At 36.8% G+C, this 20,385-nt stretch overlaps 3 protein-coding genes across 4 annotated transcripts in view; all 3 read right to left on the reverse strand.

Moving 5' to 3' along the window:
- LOC119068334 (protein unc-13 homolog 4B) overlaps positions 1-366 on the reverse strand; it is a 48,803-nt gene extending 48,437 nt beyond the window's left edge. For both annotated transcript variants that reach the window (XR_005086134.1, XM_037171889.1), the window contains exon 1: positions 110-366. Coding sequence is in view for 1 of the 2 variants with exons in the window: in XM_037171889.1 (XP_037027784.1) it covers positions 110-318 (209 nt within the window). In the remaining variant the exon portion in view is untranslated. The remainder of the gene's footprint in view (positions 1-109) is intronic.
- A 7,576-nt stretch (positions 367-7,942) lies between these two features.
- LOC119068342 (cilia- and flagella-associated protein 43) lies at positions 7,943-14,940 on the reverse strand. The gene is made up of 22 exons (XM_037171897.1): positions 14,854-14,940; positions 14,534-14,796; positions 14,315-14,477; positions 14,010-14,220; positions 13,826-13,948; positions 13,554-13,741; positions 13,389-13,491; positions 13,095-13,331; positions 12,515-13,035; positions 12,175-12,326; positions 11,019-11,740; positions 10,729-10,953; positions 10,491-10,654; positions 10,075-10,425; positions 9,815-10,015; positions 9,476-9,753; positions 9,324-9,415; positions 9,112-9,255; positions 8,910-9,053; positions 8,469-8,596; positions 8,237-8,398; positions 7,943-8,166 (listed from the first exon to the last, which is right to left on the reverse strand). The coding sequence occupies exons 1-22, from the start codon at positions 14,889-14,891 to the stop codon at positions 8,028-8,030; spliced, it is 4,749 nt and encodes a 1,582-aa protein (XP_037027792.1). The 5' UTR covers positions 14,892-14,940; the 3' UTR covers positions 7,943-8,027.
- A 564-nt stretch (positions 14,941-15,504) lies between these two features.
- Positions 15,505-20,366, reverse strand: LOC119068343 (probable uridine nucleosidase 1). Its single transcript, XM_037171899.1, has 5 exons — positions 20,329-20,366; positions 16,515-16,734; positions 16,287-16,451; positions 15,957-16,226; positions 15,505-15,890 (listed from the first exon to the last, which is right to left on the reverse strand). Exons 1-5 carry the CDS (start codon positions 20,352-20,354, stop codon positions 15,537-15,539), a joined length of 1,035 nt encoding a protein of 344 aa, XP_037027794.1. The 5' UTR covers positions 20,355-20,366; the 3' UTR covers positions 15,505-15,536.
- Between the last annotated feature and the right edge of the window lie 19 nt (positions 20,367-20,385).

The following is a 20,385-nucleotide window of genomic DNA, read 5'->3' on the forward strand; positions in this document are numbered from 1 at the left end:
TTCATCGAAGTTGCTAGGAACAACAGACTGTAAACAAGACCATACATATGCACGTAAACTATTACACCTTTATCGTCCATCCACTTATCAAATGAGTCATTTAACTTACCTTCTATATTGATCCGAATTTTTCGACGGTAGATCCGAATTCCGTTTGCTTTGACTGTTCGATATGCGATACGGGACTTTTCCACTTTCAGTTATTTTTTTCTCCCTTTTAGCAACGCTTTTCGTCAAATCATCACCACCGTTACGGTTATTATTACCATAACCACGGTCATTTACCGAGGGTTGTATAAGGCCAACTGATTTTATCATTGCGGATTTTTTTTAGTTTCACTCCTATTCTTATAACACTTCAAGGACGTTTCACGTTAATTCGTGCATGTGGTCTATATTTATATATTTTTAGAATTTTCTATTTTATTTCATTGATTTGCACAAATCTAAAATCCTATACTGGAGGGGTAATCGATGAGAAGAAATCTTGTGACAAAATTTGCCCATTTTTCGGGATCGTTTATAACTTTTGCGATGCGATTTTGCTATTAAATTCGAATGAAACATAAAGTAAAATCTACTACTTCATACGATAAAAATATTTTAGCCAGATTGGTGCGAAATCTTTTACTTCATGGTTGAACACACATTTGACTATATAAGTAAGGGCTAACTAGAGCAACTTAATACTCTTATTTTATTTACCTAAATTTTCTATTGGGTTCGACAATATTCGAACCTAGTTCTCAGCTGTATAGGCTATCTGAAGTGTGATTATTACTTTACATAAAATCATTGACAAGAAGGGAAGTATGTTGCATTTTCATTACCAGGGAAACGAAGCATGTAAACGTACTCTGTGTTGCTTGATATATGAGATGAGAGTGTGCATTTGTTAATGGCACGGAAAGGATATAGCCTTCAAATTAGAGATAAGTTGGCGGTCCTTAGTTAGTACTTAGTTAGGACAAAGATTTTAATTTTCCACATAGATTCTATAATATTCGTTTATAACCCCCCTCTGCGCTCCGAGCGTACATATATTGTAATCCAATTGTATTTCCTCTTCCATGAAAAACAGATATATTTACACACAAAATAGCAACAATATTGAAATAAAATGAATTGAAATCGTAGTTTCCTATCTCTATTTCGGATTATATTTAAATACGAAGCACCTGTGCAATAATTGGAATTTTATTTGAAATAGACGAGTGTAATTAGTCATAAATTTGGTTGTTCTAAAACAAACATGCGTTTCAGATGATTGTAGAAACTGGTGTACCGAGCTATGTCAATAGACTAGACAAGCTATATCGTTCTCTCTAATCTGTTTTCCACATTGACTGTGCATTGTAAGTACAAGTTAGGAACTATGAGAAAGATTTAAGAAAAATGATCCAAGCTCTATGGGTTTATTATACTCATATTACGTTGTTCGTTTTGTTACTTCACTGATGCAGAAACGCATACAGCTCACTGCATTTTCCTACATATATTTTCAAAGTTCGTTGTAAAATTTCCGCTCCATAAGTTTTTTTTTCTCTTTAATTCGTCCTAAATAAGCCACTGAGGGAGGGTCGAACTATTAAAATTTTATTTTAGTTTGTCCTATTATAACTGATCTTCTCTTTGCCTTTTCAATTAAAGTTTTCGTGACTTCACTTCCGATTTTTTATTGTTCTTAAACGTTAAAACTTCACTGTTCAACACATCATACCATTTACTTTTCATACATCAAACTTCTTCAAAATTGCTTAATTAGTGAGATTATTAAACTATCAAGCAACTCTTTGTACCACATCCGACAGTTTTAATAAAAGTTGCCAGCGATTGCCGTTCTTTTTTAAGTAACTTGAACTTTTAATTGCTCCAATGGCAATGGTATTGTTACACACAAATTTACAGAAACAAAACTTTCTATTAAAAAATAATTAAATTCCAACCGAATTCGGACATTCAGTTTTATCGAATTCCACCCACACACCCCATATCGGCACACTTTTCTAAGATTTCCTCACCAAAAAAAAACATAAACAAAAACAAAACAAAATAGCAAAAAAAAATGTGCAACTTGTGATCAAGAGTCCACTGTAACAACGCGTCGCATGTGATATGCGTGCATGATAGAAAGAAACTATTGTCGGTTGTCTATATTTGAAAATGCAGAAATTAAACCAACATCAACTATAAAATGTTTAAAAATCGTCACGGTTCTCTAATTTAAAAATGAAAGAATTAAATTGAGTATTATGTTGGCGAGCTCTTCTACAGCAACAAGTGATTCGTTTTTTTTTATTATTTTTTTTTTTCAAATCATTATGCATAAATGAACATTTATGTATGGTCTGGTCTTCAATGAATGAATAACAATCCATAGTCGGAGTTTGAAAGGCAAATTTTTTTACGAATGACACAGGCCGCAGTATTATGCAAATAGACAATGAACATGAACCAAATTCATCGATACGGACAGTTGGTTTGCAGAGAGAATTTTCCGCACTAAAACAAAATACATATAGACCTGCTAATTTGAAATAAATTTGATATATTAGGCAGAACCCTTACGTGCAACCTTGCTCTGATTATAATAAAGAAGCCAACGAGTTACCATTACAGCTTCCTGAAATTCCGAGGGGTTACGCACTTCTTGGACTAAATCGTATGGGATTAAATGGTTGAAATTGAAATTGAAACACCACCAAGGGTGGCAATCCAATTTAATCACATACTACTTGCTTCAGGCGATGGTGGGCAAACGCTGAGAGTTACTCTAGCGTCTAGGTACACATAGCAACGCGAAGATCTAATTCAAATTTTCTTTTGATCTTCTGTCAAGTTTGACATTATAACAAAGGAAAAATTTGAATTAGGTCTCTTAAGCGTTGCTATGTGTATAGTTCCATTTACTCTAGCTACACCCAGCGACGCGACGGAGTTCTAACTCAATTTTTCTTTTGTTTTTCTGTCAAGTTTGACAGAAGCACAAAAGAAAATTTGAGTTAGGTCTTTGCGGTCATATGTGTAGCTGTAGTTACATTTGTTATTTTTATAAGGAAAAACCTAACTTGACAAAAACTAAAAACTGTCGTCAAATTAGATTTTCTTGCAATAAAACCAGATGTCCTAGAAGTCGAAAATTTGAAAAAATTAAGAAAAATTTCAGAAAATGTGGGAAAAGTTTTTCCTATAAAGTCAGTGGGTACGGATTTTTGAGTGATTCCTCAACTTGTTAGTCAGAATGATCTTCAATGGTTGCACTGGACACATCAAACTAATAATAATGTTTGTTATTAATTTATCCAATCTTCTATGCGAACGCCTCTGAATTTCAGTTATACAACTGACTCTGATATCATGAACTAATTACGCGATCGCGAACAAAGGAGTCCCTATAATACAGTTCTATAGTTTAAAAAATGTCGTTTGCATTGTGACAAAAAAATAAAAGTTTTGTTCAGAACTCTTTATTATAATATAGCGCCAAAGTTTGGTGACCGATGATATCATTTTTTTTTTCATTACTTTGAACTTCATTCGCTTTAATATGAGGTCTTTAAGACGCAGCTTATCACTTCAAGCTAACGTTACATTTGAACATGGAAAGAAAAAATAATAATTTTTTATTGATTTACACAAAAAAAAACAAATCAAAAACTAAATAAATGAAGTCGATAAAAAAATGTTTTTTGTTATTAAATTAAATTGATTAGATTCTGTAAACGAATTGTAACCTTAATTTCCTTGAGCTGGTTATGGTTTAGTTACTTTTTTTTATTCAAACATCATTTGCCATTGATATTGGCGAATTGTTATGGATATACGAAGTAATATTTACGTCTATACATTGATCGTCGATCATATAGCGGCATGACTTGATTGAATTTGCTGCAAATAATGTCAATGTTAGTAAAACAAAAGGTAGCCGTAGAAAATCGGAAAAGCTCTTTGATAAGTACAATGTGACTTTCATTCGATTGTTTTGTAATTTCCTGTCCGTTTAAGATCAATATACATTGCCGTCACGGTTTACACAAAATAGAATAGATGGAGGTGTTTACTACCGCAGATAGGAATCACTTCAGCGTCACTAAGGAAACCTGTCACAGACGGCAAACATATTAACAGTTTTACTATCTGATCTATTACTTCATTTGATCGAAGATTTTCAGAGATTGATTTCAGAATCCTCTTACTTCATTTGTTTTTAACATGCTTTTTGCTATATAAGACCCCATTAGTCAGAGCTTGTCATTTATTATTGCTGTCGTTATCGATAACAGATGACAGCCGTCTGTAACAGGTTATTGTAGAGAATCGTTTTGTTTAACGAGTTTCATGAAATTTCGACGGCCGTAACATAACTCGCGATGATAAAAATGAAATGTCTTGTTTTCGTGTATTTATTGACCTCGGCTTCGCCTCGGATTTAAACATTTCACACGAAAATTCGCCTCTCCACTTATTATACCATTTTATGTAAATAACTGTTGAAGATCGATTTTTTACTGGCTGCGCCACTATTGTGAGCAGTCTTTTTTGTCGCATCAATATAAATAAACTGTTGAAGTCATGGCAAATCATCGTGTTTGATTGGGTAATATTTTATTAACAATCAACGGAACCATGAGACCAAAGCCCATGTGTATCAGTATATCATAAGGCTACGATTTGAAACCTATGCCACATCGTACAACTACTTAAGACGAGAAATGTTTGATCCGGTGCATAACGAGGGGTAGACTTGTCTACATCGCATATGATGATCAAGAGCAAGTAAATTATTTTCCTTAAGTCGTTTGACTGATCATTGACTGATTGATAATTTCTAAGACGTAATTGATATTTACTCAGAACTTTTATCTGATGAATTGTAATCTCATTAATCTAAACCGAATTACAAGAGACCGAACCAGTGTGGCTTATTTCTCATTACCGACATACTTATAATGAATGCTTCATCATATAAATGTTTAAGGCAATTAAAATTTAATTGAAACCAAGAGTGAATTTCTGGTTACTTGAGTTCAGTATTAGTAGATTAAATTAGTGTTGACTCGTTTAGTTTGTGGGAATCTTGCAATTTGGGTTGCCAGATAGAGAACATTGAGTATTGGGGTAGAATCAACTTAAACTCTTAGCACAGTGGCAAATGTGTCCAATACAAATACAAAAAAAAATGAAATAGTCGATGAATACCTACTTAATCTGTCACATACGGCTATTCATCTGTTATCGATAACAACGACAAAAATAATGACAAGCTCTGAGTAATCTTTTAAATAGTAAAATGCATGTTAAAAAAATTGAAGTACAAGATTTGAAATCGACCGATTAAACACTGTTATCGATAGAAGTAATAGACCCGACAATTAGACAATTATTACCTTTATATGCGTCCCAAAAATTAGATTTTAAATTGGACCAAGTCTTATACCAACTTTTTTGTTTACCTGTTAAGACCATTTATATTAAAGCGAAACCCTGTATACGAAGTAAAAAGTTGATACATTGTACTCCACACAGAAATTTATTGGAGTGATAAATAAAGGATTTCTTTAAAAAAAACAGATAATAATACTTGTCATATGCTTGCCGTCCGTAACAGGATAACAAGGGGTATAAAGTTGGAAAGTCCAGTTCTAGGCGAAGCCGAAACACTTTTCACTTTTATCCGTTGTTATTATGTAATGGATTTTATATGTTAAGGCAGTCGAAAGTTCATGAAGTGTGTGAATCTGTCGGTATTTTAGAGAAACGGATAAAAAGCGACGGAAAAATTAGCGAGTTTTCGGAGTTTTAATTTTCCCTGAGATCTATTCACTGAGCTATTACATCGACTTCTTCTCGTTTATCTATAAGATCCATCATGTTTACGATATCACAGTATCCGATATGTACCGGAAAACAATTCACAAGCTTCGTTTATGTGGCAACCATAACAATTTGCATATATTTATTGATTGTATGTTTTCTACCGCGAAAAGATCGGTCGTCAAATTCTAGGTATTGATACTCGTAATTATATGCATAGCATGCTATTGTATTACATTTAATGGGATATACTCTCTGTATGGTGTCTGTTGTTATGTATAAAGTTAAATATAGACTGGGAGCAGCAGATACATTTTTTTTTAAATAAATAAATTCGAGTAAGAGGCATTTAATGGAATTCAAAAGAAAAATGTTCGTAATCGAATAATGAAGACCTAATTCTATTTACCCAGAACTGTACTGAAGGAAACTTTTATCGTCAAAATTTTTCACCTCTATCAAACACACTCAAGGCAGCAGACTACCCCGTAAGAATCTTGTAGGTAAATCTTGTAGGTGAATTTAAGAGAAAACTTTCTACAACTCGCGCTCATTTCTGGTTGCCGTGTTGTCGATAGCAGTCAATTATGAAATCTTCTTAATTCATCGACTGCTTCTTCACCAGTGCCTATTTTTTGACGTCACCATGAGAACTATTTGGAAGAAAAACTCTCATCATTAATCTACCACTGAGTGCGCACAGTTTATGACGTAACGGATACATTAATCTGTATATAACTTTCTAAATTAATTACATGGAGATTCTCTAAATTTAAAGACCAGAAATAATATGTTTTCCAAAAAAAGGTTGAAATGTAATAGGGTTTGTAAGCGTGGTGTATGACGTCGTTAATTTATGACACCAATAAAACATATCACTAAGCATAAAATTATTCACCACTCGTCTGTGTTAATTATTACGTATTGTTGTTTAAAGGTCTTTAAAAATAGGTTTTTTTTTACTAAAAACACTCAATTACCATAATACGTATACGATGAAGACATAAGAGTTCATTCACATTTTTCCGATGACTACTCAGCGGAACTGCATTTATAGTGCGGGCTATGTTCACCACAAGTGGATATTGTTATTGTTTTGTTTAATTTCAGTTCAGGTGCGGTTTTGTAAAAATGAAAAAATAAATAAAAACAATTGAAAACCACCTGATGGTATTGGTTGAAACGTAGAATAAACATTTTTCACGGTGTAATCGTTATACGCACCTGCAGATTGGAAATGTTTGATTAAAAAATCTATTACTTCAATAGTTTTCATCATTTGGCTATTATAAGAGAATACCAGTTACTGTTCATCATTTAACCTTTTTTGTTACCGTCGATAACAGATGACTTGTTGTTTCTAAAGACGTAACGTCGTATTTCCTACAATTTCAAAAATTGTTTATTAGTAAATCGTCCTCGTAAAATTTACACTTTCTCAGCTCAATAGAAACGTATCTGCGACCCTGTGTATGTAGTTTGTTAAAAAAACCCTGAAAGGACCCAGAATTGTTGAATATCGTCTACCTCGTGACTAACGAAGCTTTAAACGAAAATAGAATTTTATCAGACTTTTCTTCGAGCATCTTGGAGTCTTATGAAATCGGTTCACTGTAGTAGATGAAATGAAGTCGATGAAGGCTGCTATAAGAGAAATCCTATAGATTTCGAGCAGTTTCAAATGGAAATTTCAATGCACTCGTCCAAAATTCGTTGTTCGTTGACAAGTGGAATGTAGGGGTCATCATTGGCTAAGGTTTTAAGATAGTAACTCTGCAATATTTTTGAAGAAAGACATGTAACTTGTAACGTACCAACTTGCGGAATAAGTCGCTAGAATTAACACGACAAGAATTATCTGATTCAGGTCAATACATCGTAAAGACTGATTGCCTGAAGACGAAAATTTATTTGCGATTTTGGTATAAGTATATACTCTTTGAGGTTCTTCTTGTCGCATCACAGGTTTTTCTTTGCTTCGGCTATCAAAACAACGTTTGCACACTTACACAATGATTTGCCATATGATTCCCCCCTATGATTTATCAATTTTCTATTATTAGGTAAACGCAACAACCGTGAGACAATATTGTTTACGGAAGAAATGACGCAGACGCATGGACTGTGTTATGATGGTAATATTTCTTTATTGTGACGACCTCTGAACAATGAATCATTTGCGTAATTCAAACATTTTCCAAGAGGATGGAACGTTAATTTGTCGATTGTAGATTTAGCGTCGGATATGTCTTCAAACGTTGTAGCTCTAACATTGTGGTTAGCTCCAAAATTTTGGCATGTTGCTTTTGTACTTGTTTAACTAATCGCGATCTTTCCACCAACAACGCAAGCCTACAAGGATTTTCAGTTCGTTGGAATATTGTTTCTACTAAATTTCGACCCTACTTTCAATTGTCCCTACCTGATTTTCCGTTCCTTTTCACACATTTCTTCGTGCTCCAGATTTCTTTTTAAGTTCAGTTCGGCAACATCCAAATTTACCAATTGAATTTTTCTGTCCAGATTTGAACTCTCCACCTTCTTCTCCAGTATCTTTCGATCGACAAACTGAATTTGTTTCATTCTGCGGAACGTTTTTGAGAAACTGAAACTTAAGTGGACGTTTCTGGGATAAGTCAATGAATTGTAATTACATGTCGCGACAGCTAATCTCCATACGAGCATACACAGACTCTCGTTCGCGTTCCAAATCTGTGTTTGATATATTTTCACCTCGTCCGAATTGCTTATATTGCAACCAGTTCTGTACCTCTTTTGTGATCTGTTGTCATGGACAAATGAGAAAATTAAATTTTTCATTCGCCCGTTCCCTTAGCTATACAGTAACAATTTTATAGCGAAACTCAGAGTTTCAACGGAAGTTTTTCATGTAGCCCTCCCTCACTCAGGAGCTACAACCATAGGTAGCTAAAGTTCATTGAGTGTGTCCAAACTCCCAGACCTCTTAGAAGTTACGTATTACCTATCGCATAACGACTCTTTGATGTGCATGTGCAAGATTACGAAATTTGTGCAATACTCGGACAAACGCTACTGCTACAACAGTTCCATTGAAGCACACCTAACACACTCACTTTACACTTTTCGATGCATTTTATAGCATCCTCCTTGTTGCGCATTTTAATTCGCAGCGTTTTGTGTTGCCATTCCTTATGAATGATTTTCCTACGGAACACCGCAGCACTTTCCATGACTCTAAGCTTCTTATTGCCAGCTTTCTACACCGTAAAAAATGATGAAAATTCGTTGGATTGAGGCTTACGCCACGATAAATACCCTGATTATTTCATTGATTTCATAAACATCTGACTCATGAAGCAATACGGCCGTGTCGAAGTCCTTAATGGAACCGGTCAATGGAATTTCGATGGCACCTCCCTTCAGGCATATTTGAATTGACCGGTTGATTAAATTGGATTTCTAAGAAATGATCGGGAAAGTTAAAGTAAATTGCGTTTCCATGACATAGTAGAATGTTTTGTGTGAACCTGTTCCTCACGCAGCTCACCCAATTTCATGTCAAATTGGGCTAACTTTTGCCTTTTCAAATTTATTTCTTTCGAAAATGCGTTCGCAGAAGCTGAAAATTAGGGAAAATTAAATGAAAAATTATTAATTATGACGCACACAACGTCCATACCTTCAGCCTCAGCCAGTAATGCTCCACAGCTCCTAACTTTGAATTCAACTTCAATTTTCTCACGTCTCATTTTGCACAGAATTGGCCAATTTGTCTGGTCCATAAGATTCGGAGCATTGCTAAACTTATCAACCTTTTCCAGGTATTCCAGATGAGTGAAACAAACTTCCGGTAGTGGTGGTCCATTGGTGCTACAATCGCCAATATTTACACGTTTTGCCATGTCTTGGAGTATGGCTGCGGTTTGCCATGCACGCATTTGCCACTTTGGACGTCGTCTAAGCAGACGATTGAATCAAGCATTGGAAGTTGGAACAGCAAGAATAAAACGCTTTTCACCTGAATACTCGATATGCTTGATCGACAACGGCCTGCGATGGTGCACTCAACAGGAAACTGCTTTTGAATTGCTTATCCAACAGTCGATTTCTTTCGTTTAACTCTTCGTATCTCGTGCGGCAGCCCAGGAAAGTAAATTCAAGGAAATTATGGGTCACAGAGAACTTTTCGATTTCATCCTTCAGCTCTTGTACCTCTTTGCTGAAACGAGAAGGCCTTGAAACAATTTGATCATGGAGAAATGGGAAGTCATTCGTTACTAAAGGTCCTTCTCTTTCTTCGACAGCAACTGTCGGTTAAAATTGAGCAAATGATAGCGCAACAATTTCAGCTCTTCACATGCGACGCAAAATTCGATGTGCAACTTTTGTAAATACGTTTCGCCCACTTTCGTATTGAACGACTTGACCTGCTTCTCTAACAATTCTTCGATCATTTGCTCTTCTTCAGTCAGCTTGACAAAATACCTGTCGCGTTCGTCGTTGATTTGCTTCATCTGCTTTTCATAAAGAGCAATGGATGCTATGTCAGCTGCAGTGTAGTTCTTTGGATCTTTGCCCGAAGTAAGGCATTCTGGTTGCTGTGGATCTTTTTTAATCTCATCTTCCCATCTACAGTAACATGACTTCGGCGGTGAATTTTGCTGGACCCAAATTGATTCACAGGTAGAACTTACCTCTGTTCAAGTACACCGTTCATCATCACATTTAACGCTCGATCGGGAAAATCATCAGCCATAAGTTCACGGTAGCGGCGCATTGCTTCTTCATTCTTTTCATCTAACAATTTCTGCTCCGCTTCAGTGATGTAAGGTCGTACACCTATTTCTGACTCGTCGACCTATTGAAATAATTTTTTTTTCAAGTCGTAGGTCTAACTGATGTAATAGCTAATGGGTTGGATGGGGCTCTTGCCTTAATAATCGAATTGGGATTTTCGTCGTGCATGTACTCCGGATCGACAATTTCTCTGTAATGTTCGACAGATGACTTTCTCAATTTTTCAAGAGTATTTTTCTCGTGCTGAATGTGCCGCAATCGTTGGTTCCGTTCTCTCACCAAGTTGATCTCATAATCTTTCGTTTTTTTCATCTTATCGAAAATTTTGTTAAAGTACTTGCGGAGGGCCAGAATGTCGTGCTGTGTTACAGTAAAGGGGTTGGTCGTTAGACACGCTTTTCGCGTCAAGACAATTATTTACTTACGAAACCCATAACAGTTTCGGCATACATTTGCTGGTACGTGACGACTTCCATTTGATTGTACCGGTATGGAAATGGACGAATATAGATGTGGCTTGAGGTGCCGCTTAACGGTAAAATGTAATTGGAATTCGGTTGCTGTTCCACCTGATCATTATCGTTGTAGTTAATTTCGCCAATTTTGTCCCGTTTATAACCAGGCAATTTAGATAGACCAATTTCCAGTTGACTGGTTGTCTTTGGTATCCACGGCTCAAAAATATCGTCCTGGCTGACTAAATTTTCGGCTTTGCGATATAAAATAGTTCGCGCTAAGTCGTTCTCAATGTTTTCACTGGCCTTCAGCAATGCATAGTTTTCGACTTTCAATTTCGTGAAGACTCCCCGCAACGTGGTCCCCTTAACATCAATCGGATCCCACGTGCTCGCTAGAATAAGTTCCGTTATTTTACTTTGCGATACGCAAAATTGCGTCAGATAAGCTTCTTTTTCGAGCCGATCCTGTTGTGCTTCCTCTAAAAACGTATCCGTCGCCTCGGCATTCAAATTGAACTCATTGATATCCAATTTGGTGTTGCTGGGTACGGTCTCATTTTCGTCGATGAGCTTTCGCAATTTTTCTTTGATCTTTTCCAAATCTTCCAGAAGTAATTGCCGATCGGTCTGGAAATTTTTCCGTTCCTGTTCCATTTCTGATTCCAATTTTTGTTGTAGCCATGTTTTCTCTGGACAAAAGGAGCTTCTTGATTATCTATCATAGAAACGATTCTAATTGCGGTATTTGATGGATTCTATGTCTAAGTATCTCAGTCTTTCATCAAAAGGTTTTCCTTTTGGAACACAATACATTTCAAATGACCTGCGCACAGAGTTCGACTAGCAGATCCTTTTCCTTTTATGAAAATATTTTCTTGAATTCCCTTGAATTTCCTTAGATTTCTGGAAAAGGATTTTCAAAAAAATGCGAGATTTTTCAAGAGAATATTTTCTCGAAAATAGGGTCTGATTCTGGTCTCAAGGATTTGAATTCGCACTATTCAGGCGTTTGATACAATTGGTTCTTGATTAAAGGTTCGAAAATACCTACAGATCGTCTACGCTCGACTGTTATAATTTCTCGGCATAGCATATAAGCAAAAGAGCCAAAATAGGTACGTACCTTCACCTTTCGGAGACAAATCAACATCCATTGTCTTCTTGAAATCGGCGAGATTTGTATCCGTTTGCAGTGCTTCTTTTGTTGATTTATGAAACTTATTTGATAGGTCTGTACACATCAAGTTATTGCTGCTACCCAACGTAATGAAAAACCTACAATGATCAAAAGGAGATAGACGCTGGGAGTGATCGATTATTTTGTAGAAAGTCATGTTGAGTCGAGCAATCTTCTTTTAAAATGTTTTCAAAGGAAATGATGCTCATTACCGAAGCAGTAGCCAAAGAAACGAGTCAAAGCTTTTTACGAGATCATTCAATTGGTAATCGAGATCTAAATTTACCTCAAATTCGCATCAACAACACATCTCATTACACCGCCGAACCTTTTGTTGTGCGGAAAAAATGAGGTGATCACTTGGAATGTATTTGAGTCCCACACATTCACCAAACCGTCAATACCAAAAGTAACGAAAAACTTCGAATAAATTTGAACTTGAAAATATTTCAGCAAATGTGGCGTTCGAATGGTGGTCGCAATTTCAAATCGCTTGCTTCGCGTTAGCGTAATAATTTCGAATTCAGTCTTCTTAAACGGTACGGCAAGAAATTTGTCCAGTCCGTCGTTTAGGTATTCGATTGATGTGTAATCGTTGGACAAATTGATTTCATTGGTCGTACAATTACCGCCAACGACTGTAATGTGCAGTAACTGGTCAGACGAAATCATTTTGGTCGCGTCATTTGTTGTCACACATAGGGCAGTAATGTGAGTTTCTATAGAGTTGTCGTTGACTGTTAGATGTAAAAGCTTCGTCGCTAGTGGTATCTGGTTTGTTACATACATTTTTCCACCGGCGAGATACTAAAACGAATTCTCGATGAGGGCACACTGTCTCGAGCAGTCTATTTGCGTGAACTAACCTGAGCTACGAAAATATTATTATCGCTAGTGTAAGCAACGATTGTACGGCCATTCGACGAATAATTTAGACTTTTGATGCAGCGGGTGGTTAGGTAAAATTTGGACAAATATTTAGGTTGTACTGGTTCACTTAGCGATAGCGAATATAAATAGCCAAGCGCGTTACCATAAGCCACAATTGGTAATTTAGGGTGTGCTACCATGGCAGATATATTGTCTAACACGATTTTTGATACCTGCAGTGATGCAAAGATTTAGAAAACTTTGCTTCATCGATAGCAGTTTGAGTGAACCTTTTTATCGGTTGCTACTTCAACAACGCAAAAGTCGTTCGACGAGTTCACTGTTGCCACAAACTTTCCGGCTGGATTTATTATCGCTAAATATTTTATCGCCCTGCGGAGTAGTAAATGGATCATTTTTAGACTATGATGTCGGAGCTAATCACAGCTTCTTACGTGTCAAATTGGGTGACCATTTCCAACTTTGGCGGACTAGCATCGGAATCATCAATTAATTTCATCAAATTTCGATCGATGCAGGCCACCAATAGTAACTCCATGTTGTAACAGAATGTGGAAGTTATTGCACTGCTCGACGATATATTCCATTGTTCTACCCAGTCTTTTACGATTTTTTTGAAGTACTGCAAGTATGAGGATCACTCAGACCCGATATTCAAGTTTGCAGAAAATGAAACACGAAATCTGAATCCTTTTGATGCACTTACTCTCAGATATCCATCACATGCAATCACCAGTCCTCCCTTGTACCAATTAATATGAGTGCTGATATCTTCAACCTCACTTGATGCAACAATAATTTGATTGCATTTATTAGACGTTGGATAGATCTGAAATCATCATTCAGAGTTAGTGGCAGAAAAAGAAACAGACCTGCAAGTAAACCAGTACCTGGTACACTACACTTTTGTTGTTCATGAAAAATATGCACCCGTCGATGCCATAACACATTTGGAATGGTCCCGATGCATCTTTGAATGGACATTTTATTTTGCGTTTAATTAACTTTGCCGTGTCCACCGAAGTGTGCACTTCCCAGAAATTCATATTTCCATCGTCAGGATTGTATTGGGTGATGGTCAGAGGTAATGAATGACTGACTCTGCAATTAGAGAATCATAAAGGGTATATTAACTGACACACGCTTCAATACTTCTTACTGGTTCAATAACTTTAAACGTTAACGAACTGATCACCTTAAAACCTGATGATCCATCTGAATGTCCATTTGTTCTACAGCTAACAATTTTGATGTTCTCCAGTTCCAAATTTCCAGTTCATATTTGGGAAGACCAGCCACAGCAATCAGATGCTCCGTTTCCGAGAATTTCATTGTTAAGTAAGGTGCACTATCAGATCCTGCAAATAAATTCCTAGATAACCGACTTCTCGAAAAATCAAATCGTCGAACTTACTTTGGAAGCAACTGATTTGCTTAAAGTCCGGATATGAGCACAGCACAATCTTGGGACTAATGCATGCGCCGGAAAATGCAAATATGCCATAGAGTTTGTGGCCTACGAAACACGTTACACCATTTCCAATATTACCGGTAACAGACTGTGAATTGCTGCTACCATCACTCAAGTTTACGAATGTAAGTGAATTATCACCACCGAACAGTAGTATGTTGTCGTGAATGAACGATGCATTTTTGATTTCTTGATATTTTGCCCACCTAGACGACAAAATCAGTATTGATTGGTGGAATGGATGAAATTATAAATTAATTCACCGCAAGGATGTATCATCGTCGTTCAATTTCAAATCCATTTTGTTGACTGAAGGACCACACGAAGAGTCAGTGTTGCGTTTTGCTTATTTTATTGATTAAACGAGTCATGGCTACTATACGGTTTTCGTTTTGTAGAGTACACCTGTTGAAGGCATATGGTATCTTTCAAAATGAATTGGGAAATTTTCTCTCATGTAATGATTAATCCTCCTCATTGCTAATTATAGCATTGCTTACTAATTCGATAAATGAGAAGAATGGGTCAGATACACATAACAACTACATAAATGTGATTTGTGCTAAATTCCATCACCCACAGAATATACTTCATGTGCGAAATTCCTGACAATCTAAAAGTTTTCTCTCTTTTCACTTATATGCTGATCAATTGAAATATAAAAGTCTTAGGCTTGATTTCCACTTACAGAAAAACTACTCGGTTCAACGGCTCTCTCTTTCCATTGTTGCAGTGTGAGTAACGGTGAGTAACTGGAGTGAACTGCGATCCTACCCTAATGCCCTGCTAGTTCACCGAACATCTCCACACTCGAGGAAAACTAAATCTCTATAGGAAAGGATTTCGACTGTTTCTAAAACAAAATATTTCCGTGCATTTAAGCAGCACTGAAACCGGGAATGGAAAACGCTTCGTTCGAGGTGTAAAAAGTATTTTATTTAAAGAGTCAGTCACCGAGCTCCGGTGAATCTTCAGTCCAAACAGCTGTCCAACGCAACAATTCTCTACAAACATCCGTATTTACGGCCTCAATCATGGTTACGTTGAAATTTTCCTCCGATCCAGACATATGGTAAATGGCCACTTGCCCTCTGGTCATTTCGCCGTTGCACTCCACCGTTGCAAAACAGTCAGTTGATCTCTTTACGGCCTTCACATTTTCCAAAAACACTGAAACCAGAAAAGCGTCGCACGGATTCCACTGGGTCTTATTTTTTGGCCTGTAAATAGCTTCATCGACTGGATTCATGACATCCGTGACGCAGCTTTTAATATTGGCAAGTTCATTGAATCGGTAGTCCTGCAGAAATAAAACGCAAATCATTCCATCAAATTTTTCCTTAGATTACACAGCATTCACTACAACCATTGAAATGTCGATGGTCTGTTGCATGCACGCTTCCCACGGAACAATCGTTATTTTCCGCTTCGTGTTCTTTAACACTACATAAGCGGCTTCAGGATCGGAAAAGAAATTAAACTCGGCGCACTCAGATTTGCAGTTTCCAATGGCGCTATAGTTACCACCCATCACCCAAATATCTTTGACCAGGTCAGCGAAATCCGGAAACATTTTCATTGCCAATGCAACATTTGTTAGCGGACCAACAGCAATCAAAGATATTTGTTTTGGATGCTGAAACGATTGAATTTTGTACATGTCACTGAAGAAATCAATTCCTTAATTAACACGAACCTCTTTCACCATGCGATACATGTAATTAACAGCATTTTCCGAGTCAATGAGATTTAAATCAATCGTCGTCGGGAGCACAACATCGCCAAAACCGTTTATGCCATGATAGAAATTTTTCTTAGATTCCTTGACCAGTGGTTCCACGGCTCCCTTGTACACCCGAACCTATTTTACAAAGTTTCAATTGAACCAAATGGTTTAGTGTTCGATTAAATTTGGTTAATTTACGTCCAATCGATCAGAGGCCGACAAAACTCTCAAAGCATTTTCGGCAGCATTTTCAAGCGATGTATTCCCATGAACAATAGTTATTCCTAATGTCTTTAAATTGTATCTCTTCTCGGCCTTCAGCAACATAAACAATGCCCATGCATCGTCTGTTCCCATATCTGTGTCAAAGATAACCAGCTCGGGCTTCGACATGTTTGAATTGAATGTAATCAACTGACTGAAGTTTAACAGAGAACTGATTCAGTGGTACATTATTCAAGTTAGTTCAAGTTAACCGTGTATCACTAGAGATGTGCAGGTTACACGGTAGTGAAAAGAAACCTGATCTGAGCACGAACATCGGGTTATTAGTATCAAATTTTCGAAATTCATTTTTTTATGGTTTCAGTACTCATAACTCTTGAAAACTCTTACATTTCTCGATTCTGAGTATTTCGACTACTTTTCAAGTTTCGGTCTTTTTCAAAAAAAAAAATTTTCCGGGTTCGGTACTGCGCGGGAATCGAAAAGAAATAAATCCACGCATTCACTCGAAGTGGATTCATTCTTATCATTTAGCCAAACAGCAAATTAAGATAAGACTTTTATTAGGTCTCACATTTCATGGGGAACATGTGATTTAAATATTTTCTTACATGCTTCGGTGAGTGTGTATCTTATTCAATTTATATATTTCTTATCTGGCTCTGTGTGTCCGTCCAAAACAGCTGATAAAACAACTTTATTATAAGAGGCGACGAACTCACTGTAACTATCTGAAAATGTATGGTGTGATGACTTAGACTTTTCTCGAATTCATTTGGGCGATGTTAGCGACATTTACTCAAATTTACTTCCCCTCCCTTTAGGTATAAATAACTTTGTGGATATCCCCCTACATATACGATATTCTGACTGTTGGAAATGTCAGTAAATTGATAAAATTCCAATATCTTGTGTTTTCTTGCTATACTATCAACAAATCAATGCGATTGTGAAACGGTGAAAAATTAGACTAACAAAATCATTTGGAAAGTATTTGGATCACCATCAGTGGAATAACGTTATATGGAGGAACACCAACAGAAGGACGAGGCTACGTTAGACGTTGACTATACGTACAAATATAAGTCAGATGGTCCGAGTTCGCAGTTAGATGAGTTCTTAGATTCATGGCGTCACGAGATTTATCGGAAGAAAAGTGAAAATATTCTTCGGTTGAACGACTATTGTTTGTACGAAATCTTCAGCTACTTGCCGGCTAGTGATTTGTGTGCGGTGAGCGAAACATGTCGCGATTTTCGAAGAGTTTCACACTGGTATTTCGACAGACATAGCGACGGTTTTCGTTTGGAACGGAAATATCTATATGATACGTCACTGTGTATTGCCAACAATATGTGTGTAGTGAATGAGGCATATGAAAATTTTCAAAGTTTTTGCCATTTTTCTTTTGAAGAGCACAGGAGAAGTTATGGCATGAAACGGGAAAAGTATTTTCATCGAGATTATCATTCCATTGGCATAACAATGAATGATGCTAAACGGTTCATCCGAAATTTTGGTCGGTTTCTTACGAAATTGTCGCTCAAAAACGATGAATTTCAATATAGTGAAAAGCCGATTAGATTGCTGCCTTTACTAGACCGATATTGCACTAAGTTGCAGGACCTCGTACTTGATGTCGCCTTCTCGGTTCCAATGAACATCACCCAGTGCGAGCGATTGAATTGGAATTTGCATCGATTGACGATCTTAAATTATGATGGCCTCAGAGGCCTAACATTTTACCCAATAGATGTTGACTCTATTTTGACACACTTTGTTTCGTTAAAGCATCTGAGGATGAATGGGGTGAAATGGATCGTACCTGAAGGAACAGACGTAGTGAAACGTTATGAAAAATTGGAATACTTATCGCTTCGAAATTTTCTTCTACCATGCATCGACATGTTCACATCTTTCCTCACTGAAAATTATCAGTTAAAGAGAGTCAAGTTAACAGATTGCGGCTTTCCAGAAAATGGGATTGAAGCGAACTTTACAATAACATTGCCAAATTTGGAGTCATTCTGGCTACGATCGCGAGACAACGAGTGTATAGTTAAGTGGAGAAACAGAACTGATGACATTAGGCCACTTCATCTGACAAACATTTCGGGCAATATTCATGCACTGAAAGAACTTCTGATCGATTTGAAGATTTTTGGAAGATCTAGCCTCAACTCACTTTTTGTCCATTTGGCAGCACACAAAACCATTGAAAATCTTTCTATTTTAAACATTGACACACTTTCGATCGAATTGGTAGGTCACTTGTGCGCATTGACCACGTTGAAAGCATTGATATTCGAATGTGTCGAAGGTTTTAATAGTGAGATCATTAAGCAATTAGCCTGCGAATTGCCGAATCTAACTTATGTTGGATTTCATCTTTGCGACGTTAATTTCTGTCTGATCGAAAGTTTTCTGGAATTTTCACATAATCTAAAGACAATTGTTTTGTTTACTCCGACGAGTTACAGATATCAATCAGTCAACTATCCGCTTACGCAAGCTATATTTTTGTCTTTGGTCAATTCCCGACTTCGAAACAAGCACAACAATGACACGTTATCGTTGCTTGTAAATCGAGAAACTATTCCTCATGGACACGTTGAACTATACACCGATAATAATGGAATCGCGCACTTGCTATTGCTTTGGGTCCATGTTATCAAAGTGCTGACGAGTTAATTATTTTTTCTTAGCGATAATATAATACTTTTCGAAAACATGGATGTAAGAACGAAACAAGTTGAAATAAAGTTCACTGATCATGGCCTCTAGTTTTCTTGGTACATCAAACTATTCCACAATGTAGACCAAGGTCCGATGAGCATTTATCACAAGCACCCAGCCAACCACAGCCTCGGCTGATTCAGAAAGAGAAAAGTAAACACAAATCGCATTTTATGTAAGAAGTAAAGTCAGATAAATTATCATTGGAAGCTAGGGTATCAAGCCACTTTGTAAATTAAATTTAAGGTAAAAAAAATGAAAGTGGTCGACAACCGATCGAAATTTCTTTGTAGTACTAGGTGACATTTTAGAAATTGTCCTATCTATCCAATAGACCCTCCAGCCCGAGTTTTAATACTTCTAGGAAGTATGTAGTCAAGGCCTTCCTAGTTCCCAGTTCCCATGGAACCCTCGACCGCCAGGTTAATTGATGCGCCCAGGCGTCACTGGTCAGAGAAAATTTTTCTTAATACAGTCACTGGAGCCAGTACAGCCAACGGTCCAATATATTTGATGTCTTGTGTCATCGGCCCAGTCGAGCACTACAATCCCCTAAAATTTTAACGAAGTCGAAGCCTTATTACCCGATATAATCAGGGTGAAAAAATTTCCACCTGAAAACCACAGATTTTTCAAACAGCTCTATCACGAAACCGACAATTCCAAGAGAGGCGAGATATACCTCGTTGAACTCGTAATGAAGCAAGGACCTATTTCATAGAATTGAAAGACGATTCAAACGAGCTATAGCTTGCCCGGATCGACGAACCATTGTATTCATTTTTACTAAAATTGGTTCAAGTTTCTACGATATCACTCTGAAACTTGTTTTTCGAAAAATAAAATAGTGTCAAAAACAAGGTATGTGTTGATATAATGATATCATGGACGCATGCCCCTTATTATGATTCATAAGAAAACATTTGAATGGTAAAAATTTCAGTGCTTCAGTATAGTAAAAGAGTGAAGATTAAATTTCATACAAAATAGTACTCTATTTGGCAGCTGTCATTAATAGCACTTTTGCTTGAAGTGCGTTGGTGCAGTTAAATTTGCCTTCTTTGCCATATGCGCCATCTCTTAACATCTCTTTCTTGAATATGCGCAC

Source organism: Bradysia coprophila (assembly GCF_014529535.1).
Source record: "Bradysia coprophila strain Holo2 chromosome X unlocalized genomic scaffold, BU_Bcop_v1 contig_173, whole genome shotgun sequence".
NCBI lineage: Eukaryota > Metazoa > Arthropoda > Insecta > Diptera > Sciaridae > Bradysia > Bradysia coprophila.